The sequence below is a fragment of the Buteo buteo genome, chromosome 1 (genome assembly GCF_964188355.1).
Source record: "Buteo buteo chromosome 1, bButBut1.hap1.1, whole genome shotgun sequence".
Classification (NCBI taxonomy): domain Eukaryota; kingdom Metazoa; phylum Chordata; class Aves; order Accipitriformes; family Accipitridae; genus Buteo; species Buteo buteo.
In genome coordinates, this window is record NC_134171.1 from 12,230,995 (window position 1) to 12,244,692 (window position 13,698).

At 38.8% G+C, this 13,698-nt stretch overlaps 1 protein-coding gene across 7 annotated transcripts in view; it reads left to right on the forward strand.

Annotated features, from left to right (window-relative positions):
• ABLIM2 (actin binding LIM protein family member 2) overlaps nt 1-13,698 on the forward strand; it is a 141,857-nt gene that overhangs the window by 99,050 nt on the left and 29,109 nt on the right. For 4 of the 7 annotated variants that reach the window (XM_075022531.1, XM_075022542.1, XM_075022551.1 and 1 more), the window contains 4 exons: nt 3,530-3,650; nt 5,392-5,490; nt 11,000-11,101; nt 12,756-12,809. In XM_075022531.1, the coding sequence (XP_074878632.1) occupies nt 3,530-3,650; nt 5,392-5,490; nt 11,000-11,101; nt 12,756-12,809 (376 nt within the window). The remainder of the gene's footprint in view (nt 1-3,529; nt 3,651-5,391; nt 5,491-10,999; nt 11,102-12,755; nt 12,810-13,698) is intronic. The other 3 variants (XM_075022555.1, XM_075022562.1, XM_075022549.1) reach the window with 2 other exon arrangements.

A 13,698-nucleotide genomic window follows, 5' to 3' on the forward strand; every position in this document is an offset into this window, starting at 1 on the left:
GCTGCCTAGCCCTGAACCTATGGAGTATAAACACTTCCCTTCTGTGTCAAAACTCGTGGGTGCTGAAAATGTTTGTGGCCCTCCTCAACTGCCTGTTTACATCTAGGCTTGGCAGAGGTGCGTAGTCTAAACAACCTTCTGCCCAGCTCCTGTGAGGACTCAGTCATTGCACCTGCTCCGAGGTGATTTTGGGCTGTGCTCGCAATCCAGCATGCACATTTTCATGGTGCTCCATATATTGATATCCTTGATATTTCCAGGGGAAAAAAAAAAATCCTGCCTTCCAAATTTCAGCATCCTGGCTACTACCTGCATCCGCAATAGTTTCAGTAGATTTGCTCAACTAACCAAACATAGCATTTAATTTTGAAAGGAAAGTGAGTGAACAGCAAATGTTCGAATTACATGATGTTTAATTAAAAATTTAATAGTACAGATATTTTGCTTTCCCTTAAAGCAGCCAGCTCTGAACAACAGAGTTCTAGTCCAGATTTTGGAGGTGCTTCAATGCAGATTTAACTAGGGCTTGTGTGTAGTTTCAGACAGTTGCTTTAAATGGGAGTTTGCCTACTAGCAGCATCTCTGTGGCACAGGACTGGCCTCACCAGACCCCAGGACTTTGTAGCAGAGAAATCAACAAAAGCTTCATGTGACATTATTCATATCTTATTCCTTATTTAAAAACAAATAAAAAGAAAAATTGCCCTAACTTAATTGACAGGTGTTTTTCCTAACTCTATCGTGTTATACATGGATATTGATATTTTAAGAGTAGTTCTCACAAGTAACATAATGCATGAATCTGTATCACTAATTTGTTGTGTGTTGCTGTTTGCAGTCACCTCAGTTGCTCTCTCCAGCACCTACTGAGGTAATCCCCAATGCCTTTGTTCTCCTGTTCTGACCCATTTTGTGATGCATAAACCCGGTCATATTGATAACCAGCAGTGTCTGAAATGCGGGGTTTGCCTCCTGCCTCTACAGTGCATGGGGTTTTATAATTTACGTTTTTCACAGTGTTACTTGTGTTGAATATGTGCTCTGCTTCTGGATTGTCATCTGTATGCATCTACCTCCACTGTCATCCATGTTTCTGCTTTCCAAAATAAAGGTTGTATGGTGGTCACTTCTTCGAGATCTACTAAATAAATTACATTGGGAAATACGTTTTATGTTTACATTTAAAGCTGCCAGCATGAGTTGACTTGAATTAATGCTTGGCATAGCTGTCTCTTCTTTTTTTCTTATTATTTTTTTATTCCACAAATAGTTAAACTACTTCTACCATTTGTGCAAACGTTCTGTTAAATCGTTTGCACATCCCTGAACTTCTAGGTCTGTGTATTTTGATGTGCATTAATGATCAAAGCCAGTCAGTGTTTCAAGAAACATCACTTTGGAAGCAGTGATAGCATTTCACATAGTTTCCCAGATAGTAACTCAATTACATATCACAGGCCTGGCTAATTTCTCCGTTATCCCAATTTTATGTATTGCAAAATTTGGTAATAGTGGAGAATTATGAATTTCCATTAAGGATTGTAAATCAGAAACTGTCACTAAAAGCACTGGTTAAACAGAGAAGTTAACCAATAGAGATGTAATTTAACTGATAGTTTAAAAATAAAAACATACTTTAATACCGGATTTCATGAACTTGATTGACTGCTCCTTACAGAGACACAAAGTACGCAAAAGGTAAGGTTTGAAACAATCAATATGAAATCTTGGTGTTTTGTAAGATTGTAATAATTTCCTTTAGATTAGCTACCAGTTATCAATCCGTCAATACTATTAAATTCCAAAAGTGACAGTGGTATGGAGGTTGGTGCTGCTGTGATTTGTGTTACGGGAATACTCCCATGTTCCAGCTTTGCCATGCTTGCTGTCTTTCTCTAAAGAGTCTATGATCAGGTGCTCCGGCATTATCATCTGCAAACTTGTCACCAGTTTTTTTTGCAGGGATTTTTATTAGAGAAAAATTCCACTTTATCATACAATTGGACATATCGTAGACCATTAGCTAACACTCATGATATTTAAATATCATCACAAGACTTTCTAGAGGCATTGCTATATTGCTTGCAACTCTTCGCAAAGGTTAGAGTGGGTATTAAATAATGTAGCTACTTCAGGAGGGAAACATCTCAAACTGGGCATAGAGGGGTTGGTGGCAGAATGCCTACAGAATGCTGCATGCTTGGGAAGGCATCAGTTTTTCTTCCTTTTTTGTATAATGTCTTCTGAAATGGATATTAAAGCAATAATGCTACTTACCACTATACAAAACTGATTTTTCATTTTTGAAAATGCAGTTAGTGAGTCTGGGGTGAGGTGGAAGGGATGGAGCACACCTGAACTATAGGAGAAAAACTGATGATGGGAGAACGTTGTAAATCTCTGTGGAGTCAAGGATAATCCCACAGATGCTGAATAGGAGACTGCATTAGTTTGAAGTTGGATGGATCCTTATAGGAATCTGGGAGATGGTGATGGGGCTAAGTGGGATCTCCTGTGTGTTTAAATGATGAATGATCCAGTGGGAGTCACACAGATGCCTAAAGATGTCCCAGTATTCATGACAAGTGACTGACACCTGCTATGGTATAGTCTATCTTCACTCACTCCTACTGGAATAGGAGAGAGAACCATTTTTTGGAGCATGACTTTCCATAAGGGAGCATCTGCAGATTACATTGATCTGTTGTAATTTGAAGTTAACTCAAGCCAATTCTTGCTTGTCTTAAACAAGAAATTTCAATTTACTTTTATAGCTAGTTTACAAAAAGTCATTTCCACATTGAATTCACTCAGTAATGCTTTTACTGTTACGAAGACACTACATGCAAATCGTAATTTAACTAGCTATAGCGAGTGAGGGGTTTGGAATGGGTGTACATGGTTTTAAGTGGTTGAAGCCAAGGGTTTAGTGGGAAGTGGGTTGTATGAATTGCTTTGTGCAATGCTGCAGTATTAATGCTAATGCTATATATGAGCGTTTATATCTGTTACTTAGCTAGTAATGACGGTGTTGTAATATGGTATGCCGGGCAATTTATACAGCACACACAGTTGTTTCTGTGATGTAATGAAGCCAACAAATGCTGATTTTTGTGTTGCCTGTAACCATTATGCATCCATTCGTATGGGTACAAAGTGACCGTGGTACTATCACGCTAACCTTATCTCATCTTCCACCACCTGTGTATGTTCAGTGAATTATATTGTCCTGAAACAACACTTCTACAGTGTTATGTTCTTTTCAGATTATATTGTCACTTTAAATTCATGTATGTGCTTACTTTCTTGGGAACATGACCGTTCTCTGATACTTGGCAGAGCTCTTTTGGTCACGCTGCGGTGGAGGTGCTTCCGGCTGAAAGCCACCTCATTTCATTGGGGTTGCATGGAGCGTTACGACAGCATCGACTTCCATCTACATGGCACAGACGTGCAGAATGGCACATTCTTCCTGTTTTGGAAATTATTTCTCTTCCCTAATGACGTATATTTCCTCTCTTCCTCTCAGGGTGACCAAGATGACAGATCTTTCAAGCAGTACAGGACGTCAAGTCCTAGCTCTGCTGGCTCGCTGGGCTATGGTCGCTACACTCCAACCTCCCATTCTCCTCAGCATTACAGCAGACCAGGTAATTGAAAAGCAGCCTTATTTGTTCTCTAGATTTTTCCACTACTTTGTCTTGTGTTGTAAGTAGGGTAGACTCCAGTGGACAGGGTTTTAAGGTGGAGTAGCAGTTCATTGCAGTGATTTATTTACTGTGGACAGAGTCCCATGGGAAGAAAGGAAACAAGCGCTTCAGGAATGAGCATCTAAGAAAACAAAAACAGACATCTAGAAAAATGGATTTTATGTATCTGTAAACAGAAGAGAGAACAGTTTAAAGGACTTAATCCTGGTCCCATCCTGCCTGAAGCTACACATTCAATCCACAGCTCTTTCAAGGTGCGGCATGGTAGCAGTGAATGCACACAATGCCAAGAGGGTGATCCGAGTGACTTCGTATCCCTTCTTGTACCGCAGGGTTATGGTCCGTGTCTCTTCTCCACAGTGCGAGAGCTGGAGGAGTGACTAGTGTTGTAATGGCTGGATTTTGAAGGCCATGTTGCTTTAGTTGAGAAGCTTACAGCAATGTTTATTGCAGCTTTGGGCTGTAGTAACAGCTGTGTTGGTGCTTCTGTCACACAGAGAGGGGATTGCCTCCTTTTGATCTTTGTGTGGAAGTCCCTTACAAAAGTCCATTCATATTTGGGCACTGTACAGAGCTTTATACTTGGAAATAGTCAACTAAATTACTCAAAATTCATTCTGATTTTTCTCCAGTTCATCATTTGAGTGGGGAACACAGAGCATTTATTTATTTTCTTGGGGTCTTTTAATTTAATTGGGGACACATTATAATTATTATCTAGTTTGGAAAATTGGGAGTTCTTAATCTTTCCAGTGGAAATGAAAATTTCATGGGTAACAGAAAGAGTTTTTACAGGAATTGAATATTTGTACTACATAAACTCTTTGACGAGTGGAAATGAGATTGAGTATCAAAGATCTATTAAAGAGATGAAAGATTAGTCTCTGCTGAAGGTCTGGCAGCTGTGTCATGCTTAAGCTTAGCTGCACACTGTTAAAGCAAGGAGGAAAGACAAAAGAAATTCCAAATTAATTCTGATGTTTTACAGCTTCATTGAAAATTTAGAAGATAGTCATCATAATTGCCACTTCTAATAATTGCCATTAGTCCTCCAAAATATGTTATCAGGACATTATTACAATAAAGCAAACAAAGATGACATTTGAGAACGTTTTTCAAAGTACTTAATCACATGTCTAACTTTCAGAGCTCAAATAACTTCAGGATGTTTCTTCAAATGCTTAAATTAGCCATGTACTTGAGTGCCCTGGTGCGTTGTGAACTAAATCCTACCAGTGTGCACTGACGGCAGTGAGAACTGGACCCACTCGTAGCACAGTTCTCAGCAGAGACAAGACTCTCCCCATTTCATTTCATTAGATCCATTATGAGCATATATCATCCCCTCCTGCAGCTTTTGAATATGCAGATTTTTCCCTGAGTGCAGCTCTGCTTTTTATGGTGCCTTTTTTGGAATATTTTCTGATGCGTTACAATTATCAGCGTTTTATATGATACTCTTCCTGTCTGCAGAAAGCCTGTGTCCCTTGGCCAACTGCATAGTATGGCCACTGTGATGTTTTTAGCAATAACCAGAGAAGGGTGAAGTCTTAAATATAATCTATATGTTTTCTAAGCATCAGGAGGAAAATGTTCCTGAAAAAAAGGATGGCGTTGTAATTTGTGGCTTTCAGTAAGTGAACTAAATAGTTTATTTTCACTTACTCTCTGTTGCCCCCAGCTGGTACTCACAGTCTTGGTACCAGTAGCTGCATCTCCCTGCCCCAACACCCAAGCCCTACATCTACATTCAGACATCATTACATCCCTTTCTTCAAAGGTAAGGTCCAGGAATGCAAAACCGTGCTGTGATACTGTAGACTTATTCAGATGTGTTTCACTTTTATGTCTGTGCAAGCATGGCTTCCACTTGGATAAAATTTGTCTTAATTTTGTGCAAGTGCTTTATTGATGTACTGTGTAAGTTTTAAGAACAGACTGGGTATGGGTTGTTTTATTTTTGCTTTTTTTCAGTGAGTGTTAAGTGTCTTTCAAAGGGGTGGAGGGAAGGAATTAGCTTTTATAGTGAAAATGAGGGAGGGAATAATTTAAAAGTCTGTTTATTCTAAATTACGGTGTTTACTTTTACCCTATTTTGGTGATGCTAAATAAATATACATTGGATCCAACATGGGATGATCAGTTATCTAACCTTCTAACCTACATTTAGATATTCTTCCTACTATTTGTATCATTACCAAAACTTATGCCAGATAAGCTGGTTAAATCAATATAGCTGCACTGATTAGCAAATAATCTGTGCCATGTATTATAAAACAGAGTAACTGAATATATTCTCCTTGCCATTAATTTTTTTTGCAGTGGATATTAAAGTTTAATGACCTCCATGTTGCGGATGTGAGACAATACCGAGAAATGCCAAGAACCTTTGAGGCAAAGGCTATTTTTTATTAGCTAGTTAGTTAAATGTCAGAAAAAGAAGACATTCAGCTACCACATCTGTCTTCCCCTGAGTCTGTCCTCCCTAGTAACAATATGAACAGGGAGGAGACATGAATGGCAAACATTTTCAATGCCTGTTCCTTGACTCACATGTACTGTTTGGTTTAATGAAACAAAACTGTTCTTGCCATCATAACCATTACAGAAAAGGAAGTGACCCTCTGCAGGAACCAGACTCGCAAACTCAAGAGAATAGCAGGCACTCATTGCCTTTGGAAAAATAACTAATGCATCTTCATTGGGCCCTTCCAGAAACAATTCTGCCCAAAGGCAGCTGAATTTCACTGGTATAAACAGGAACAGAATCAGGCTTGAGTCTTCCAAATACGATCCCCAAGAGAAAACTTTGGAGGAAAAAGCTGATGAGACTAAACTGGGTTTTGCCGTTTTAAAGTCTGCCTGCAAAGCCCCTTCCCGCAACCACAAGCAGGCACCCCCCGCCTGCCACGTTTCTTGGAAGGCTGGCACACACCCTGGCATTCTCTGAGGCACTGCTTGAACAGTTTTTTGATCTGTCCTCTAAACTTGGATGATATTATCCAACCTGATGTACTGAGTAGGGAAAACCTCTTCTGTGTGCTGCAGTGCACGATTTCACTGTATGGAAAGCTCTTATTTGAAAGCCCGCCTGCAGTTGCTTAGCAGCACTCCTGGTAAAATGAGTTTGTGTTCAGTGGTACCTGCTGTTGCTCAGAGCAGCAGCAATTACTTAGTGCTGCTGTTTGGAGGAAGAAATCTTCAAGTGGCAGCTCCTTATGCCCAAACAATTATTAGTAGTGTGATCAAAATTATAATACTTTGCAATTCTGCAGCACTTTTTATCAAGGAGCTAAAATATTTTGCAAGCAGTAGCTTACAGTGCCTCACAGTGCTCCTGTGAGGCAGGCGAGTCTGTTTATAATTTTCCTATATAGGTAATCTTGAGCCCTGCAGAGGTTGTATAGATTATCCACTCTTATACACTGAGTTAACGTCTCAGTCCAAAAGGAGTCAGATTTGTGTGATCCTCTTCAAGGTCTCTGAATTCTTTTCTCTGAGTTCCAGACTGTATTTTTTTCCTTATCTGGAGAAGCCTTTTGAGGGTGTCAATGTGCTATTTTTTTTGTCTTCAAAGTGGTTAGTGTGGGAAGAGTAGGACTGTACCAACAGCTGCTTTGTATCCAGACCGAGGTTAATGTTGCCACTTCAGTTTTAGCAAGGTGAAATCAAACTAATTTAAAAAATTTTGATTAAATCCAGAAATAATACACTGCTTAATAATACTAGAATTAATCTTTGTAAAATGAGCACTCCACAATCGTCATAAAAAATATTTCTTTAACCTTCCGGGAGACACAAATGTTACTACCCTAGGGAAATTAAAACAGAATCTTCCTTTTGACTTCACTGAGTTAGCATCATATTCTTCCTGAGAATGACATGGTTCATCATTTTTCCAGCAAAAAATGTAATTACTGAGTTCCTGTCCTTTCTTCAGTGTATTGTAGTCTAGCTCCCATGAAGTGCCAGAGGATGAGCTGTTCTTCATCATGCAGACAAATGATTTGGTTGTGCTCTTCTAAGGATTTTTGTCTTCAGAATAAATTCTGTGACAGCCTCACTTCAAGAAAGCTTCACAGTTCATGTCCTTGCGAATCACAGGGTGTGATATTCCAAGTACCTACGCTTGGTGTAACACTCCCTCTTGGGGTGATGGGGTCAGTGAGCATACCGGCCGTGCTGAGTCCTGCTCAAAAATGCTTACTTAAAACGTGGTGGAAAGTATCTTGCCTTTTTAGTGCAGGAGCACAGCTTCCAAAGCCCATTTATTTGGCTTCAAAAGCTTGAAAAGAATTAGTCATCAAACTTCAAAAAACTTTGCCTAGCTTAATGCACCATGTGCAGAGATATTAAAGGATCCAGTTTCGGGAGTAGGCTCTGACATCTCTCTCATGTGACCAGTGGCATCTCTTTGTTGTTCACTCCCGAACTTAGACAGCTCTTACTGTAACTTGTTATCAAATTTCCCATCCTCCCAGATAAGATAAAAGTTGACTAGGAAGGAGGTATAAACAGTATTTTACTTTTCCTGCCAATACCTTGGAAAGGGAGCATGGTCTGAGCTCTGGTCAGTTGGCTTCACACAAACAAGGTTAAAACAGCAGCCTACCCTGTCAGCAGCCAAAAGACACAAGGAAGTTTTTGTGGTTGACACTCAAGTTCAAAGTAAACCTTTCCAGATTCTTTCCAAGTTAAACAAAATCCAGGGAAGAGTTCATGATTCTGGTTTTTTGCTCTGCACTGACCAGTAGAGCAAACCACAACTTGCAGCTGCCTATGGCAGAAGACAAAACCAAAAGTTTGAGAAATCGTTCTCTCTGGTAGTTGTTTTTTCTCTTGAGACCTTATTTGAAGTTCCTCTTCAGTGTATACCAGGCAAAACTTGAAAGAGACAAATTCCTGGCAAAGTCTCATTTTAGAGATTTTAATTATAGGCTAGATTAAATGACTGTCCGTAGTTCCTACACATGAACTTTCTGCATGGGTCTTCAGGTTGCTTTATTATTAAATATTTATTTTCGTATGCAAAATGTGAAATATGCCTACTCTTGTGTTTGTCCAAATCAGTGGCGGAATTGAAGTTTGAATGTGCATCAGCTTGTACAAATGGGCTGCAAGAAGAACCTTTTCCCTCATTTCATCCTTAATTCTTCCCTTTTAAGCAAGTTAGTGGTGATGGCTTTGCAAACTGATCCACACAGATGATCATTGCATCGAGCGGTTTGCAGATTTTCTGTCCCCTGGTACTTGTGCTTGCATCCTGTTTTCTTACATGTTATTCCTCTTAATCAATGCTTCCTCCTGATTCGACTGACACTCCACCCTATCCCTGAAGAGCGACTCTCTATGTGTGTACAATATCAGCTCGCTGGGGTCACTGCTCAGTGAAATGATAATTCATGCAGGTCATATATGAATGTATGTTTTTAATAATTTTTAAATAAATGAGGAGTTAATACACTGTGAAAATCACTTGAAAACTTTCCTTTTCATTTTAAATTAAAAAATTCCAATATTAACATCACATTTGAATGAATGACATTACAAGATTTTTAAGGTTTTTGGACTTGTAAGGGACCTTACTTAAATAAGTATCTACCACTACTCTTTGCATTCAAACTGGGAGTGACATTGAGGATTCTTCCATTTAGTAGGGATGGCCAAGCATCTGGGCAGCAAGCAGTAAAGAAAGAGGGAATTAATAAATGTGCAGTGAAAACCTGTCACCGCTTCTTTCCTTCCAAGAGCAAAGTGGGAATCAAGAAGCTGAATAACCATCTGGTTCCTTGTTTGAGGACAACTTGAGGGCAAGCTGGTGGTGATGCACCAGAATTTTAGTAATTCCATAATTCTTCCCTTACTTTTTGGAAGGACCATAGGCTATTAGCACATGTGGTTGTGATTTCAATTCCTCAACTGCTCAGATTACATTTTTTCAACGAGAAATCACTGTTATTGAGTGCACAGTGGTAACAGCTGAATAGTTCTTGAGTTTTAATGTTTCACCAACTGTGAAAATAACAGACACAAAATTTAGAATGGATTAGTTAGTGTATCGTCCTGAGATACGCAGCGCGCTCTGCTGACTTCGTCTGGCCTGTTTCTGCTCCTGTTGCACTCAGTGGCACTACCCAGTTGACTTCAGGGGTGCATTGTCAAGGCTGACTTTGAGACAGACCGATGACCGTGCATCCACTGCTGGTCAACAGGGGCAGAGACCACCTCCGTGGGCAAGGCCTAGACAGCTACGGTAATCCAGTAGTTGTATGGTTATAAAAATTCCCCTACCTGAAGGTAGAACTCTGTTACAGATCTAGTGCTCTGAGCTCCTGCACTTTCCTTACCCCCAAAAACTTGCTGTAATTTCATTGTTACTAGCCATTAAATATGTGCTCCATCCACACTAAAACAATAACAGCAAATTAACAACCATTTTATGTCAGGATAAATGTCATGTTTGGCTTCCAGTTGCTTAACAGTGCTGTAAATTAATAGGATTTTACAAGTCCCGAAAAAGTAGAGCTTTACTTTTTTGTTTGCCAAGCAGCACTATAATGCCATAGAGTGTGCTTCGGGGAAATAAGCTAAGAGGAAATAAATGGCACCTAATGATCATTTGACAAAACAAGTGGAAAAATGAATACCAATCAATCCTATGTATATCTTGAAATTTGGTGAAGTGACTATGGCATTATAGATCCATGACTTGATAATCCAACCTTGTTTGCATAAATAAAAAATGCTGTGGCATGTTACCTGTGGGAAAAGTTTGCAATTAAGAACCAAATTTCCACATCTGCTTTTGTCACTGATATATGCAGGAATATTTGACTTAACCATAACATCTGTTTTTTGGTCTAGTCCTGCTTTGAGATAATTGAAACACTACTGAACGATTTCATTACTGGTTTCAGGGGCAGGCCATCAGCCATAGCATTAAACTTTTAAAAAACTTGATTGATAGATTATTCAGTTAAGGCTATGCAAAACACATTACAAGATTGTGGATGTTCTTATCCTTGCATTTTCTTGATTAAAGTGTTGTTAAAACAGAAGCTTTCGTTTCAAAGTGGGGCAGTTTGATATTATCTATCAGATATTCATTATTGATGAGAAGTTTGGAGACTAAGCCAATACACTGTGCTGAAAAATAATGGGGTTTACAAGAACCATATATTTAAACTGTTGGATTAACAAGTCATTCTGAACAAGCTTTTATGCTTGAAATACTCTACTTTGCTTTCCATTTTTTCTTTTATCTGCTTTCTTTGCTCTTCCCCTTGGAGGCAGTGAAAGTGGTCGGAGCACTCCAAGCTTATCCATGTACTCAGACAGCAAATCTTCACCTTCTGTCTATCAGCAGGCTCCTAGGCATTTCCATATTCCAGGTAGGCATTCACTGCTTAGCTTTTGATCTTCAATTGCTGGCACCTGTTTGTACTCTTCTGAATGTATTTTTTTTTTTTTTGCATTGATTTGTGAATTTTGAACTGCAAGAGAAGAAAATGTCTGATAAGTGAAAGTCTGTTACCTGTTAAACTTTGTCTCAGAAATAAAGGAGTTGGAGCACTGTGTGCTTATGTATAATTAGAGGAGGCACACAGTGACAAGTGTTATTAAGCCTACAAAGATACAATTATGTATAGTGCCATGGCTGCATAGGTCTGTTCAATTTGTGTGCAGCAGGGAAGGCTGAAGGGGTTTTTGGTTTTGTTTTTTCCTTATCCATCTACTCTCTGAATTAAAGAGTCATATTAACATAGACTTTAAAAATACCTGGAAGACTTTAGAACTCTGGGAAGCTCACTGTGGCTGTGTCTTTGCATATGTACTATCCTGTTTTCAAGTTCACATTCAGTCAACAAGCACATTAAATTTATGTCCGCACTGTTTAGCTTTTTGACTGCTAAGCACATGTACCTGCTCAGTGGAATAGTATGTTTATTTATGTTTAGCTTCTGGGGTTAATGTTTCTGTAAGGGGGGTGAGAATCAGGAAAAAAGATAAAACTCGTGGGTTGAGATAAGAACAGTTTAATAGAACAGAAAGGAACAAAATAATAATGATGATAACAATAATAACATGACAATAATAATAATAATAAAAGAATTGGAATATACAAAACAAGTGATGCACAATTGCTCACCACTAGCAATTGCTCACCACTAGCTGACTGATGCCCAATTGGTTCCCGAGCAGCAGTCCCCCCCTGCCCTCGGCCAACTCCTCCCCAGTTTATATACTGGGCATGATACCACATGGTATGGAATGTTCCTTTGGCCAGTTTGGGTCAGCTGTCCTGGCTGTGTCCCCTCCCACCTTCTTGTGCCCCTCCAGCCTTCTCGCTGGCTGGGCATCAGAAGCTGAAAATTCCTTGACTTAGTCTAAACACTACTTAGCAACAACTGAAAACATCAGTGTGTTATCAACATTCTTCTCATACTGAATCCAAAACATAACACTGTACCAGCTACTAGAAAGAAAATTAACTCTATCCCAGCCAAAACCAGGACAACAATTCAAAATATAGAGAAACTATAGGATTTCCTATAAGAATATGGGGCATTTCCAGTATAAACACCTATATCTGAACAGGTACACTTTCTTCATAATTAATAGAGGAAGTCCCTTTTCAAGTGTGACTATTACAGTAGTCTGTTGAATGCGTATAGGAATTTTATTTTAAGTAGTAACAAGTGTAGCCAGTTTCTCTTTGTTGTCTATGAAGTATAGGTTGGTAGTGCAGATGTAACCACCTACTTTTCAGCAAATGGATGCCATTCAAGGTGTTTTAAAGTGTTTTGAGGGACTTAGAGGGGATTATGCTGCATACATAGGCATAGCCAATGTTTTAAATATATAAATATGATGGATAAAGCTTCATTCTCTTGTAATAACCAGTGAATGACAAACCACTGAATGAATGCATTGTCTTTGCTGATGTGTTTGCATTTTTAGTGTTGTTGAGAGGAGACAAGAGCAGCATGGTCTGAACTGCTTGCTTACTCTTTTATTCTTTCCTTTCTCTTTCCTCTTCCTCAGACACTGGCGTAAAAGATAACATCTATAGGAAACCTCCTATCTACAAACAGCATGGTACAGTCTGCTTTTCTCTGTTGCAGTTTTCTCTACCTGTCTTTGTAAAGAAATGCATATTGACTTCCAAAGTAGTTTGCTGTAGTCTTTGCATTTCATTATGTCTCTATAATCTCAAATAGAAAAGGAAAAAAAGTAATGTGAAAATTAAATAGCATTTTGTATAACATGCTGTCCAAGGATTCAGTAACTTCTTTAAAACTGGGATAATGATATTTTGATTTACCTTGGTAAGTCAGAGCTGATACTAACTTCAAAGCAGTTTTCTTATTTGTGGAATGATATAAAACATGTAAATGTTGAAGGTTGCTCTCCTGTGTTCAGACCATGCCTTGGGATATCTAGTTTTTGTAAACAGTTCTGACTTCTACATTGCTGGGGAAAAATTTATACATTGATAAGTGGTGTATATGAAATATCTACTTTTCATCTGCAAGTTCTTCAGGCTGTAAAAAAATATCAAGAACAAGTGTAGTCACACTATGGCAGTGACGAACAAATTCAGTAGCTGCTAACATCGGCAAGATGTGATTGGAAAACCTTTGGTAGACCCAGAAACAAGATTGCTGTCTGAGTTTCTAAACAACAGAAAGAAACGTGATGTTTTATGCCACTGAGAATTGGACTTAAGACCCTAGTAAATAGAAATACAAAGTCTGCATTCTTCTGTTATTACTTCTGCTCTATATTTCACTAATTAATATCAATGCAATTTCCATGTTCGTGTCAGTGCCTACTGTGTTCTCAGTGATGTTTGACAATGATCTTTGTTCATGGTACAGGATTAGTAATAGGGATTTCATTTTTCTAAACTGAATTCCGCTATTAATCATTGGAAACAAATGTGTGGGGATTCTACTGCAATAAGGTTGCCTAAAAAATGCAAAGT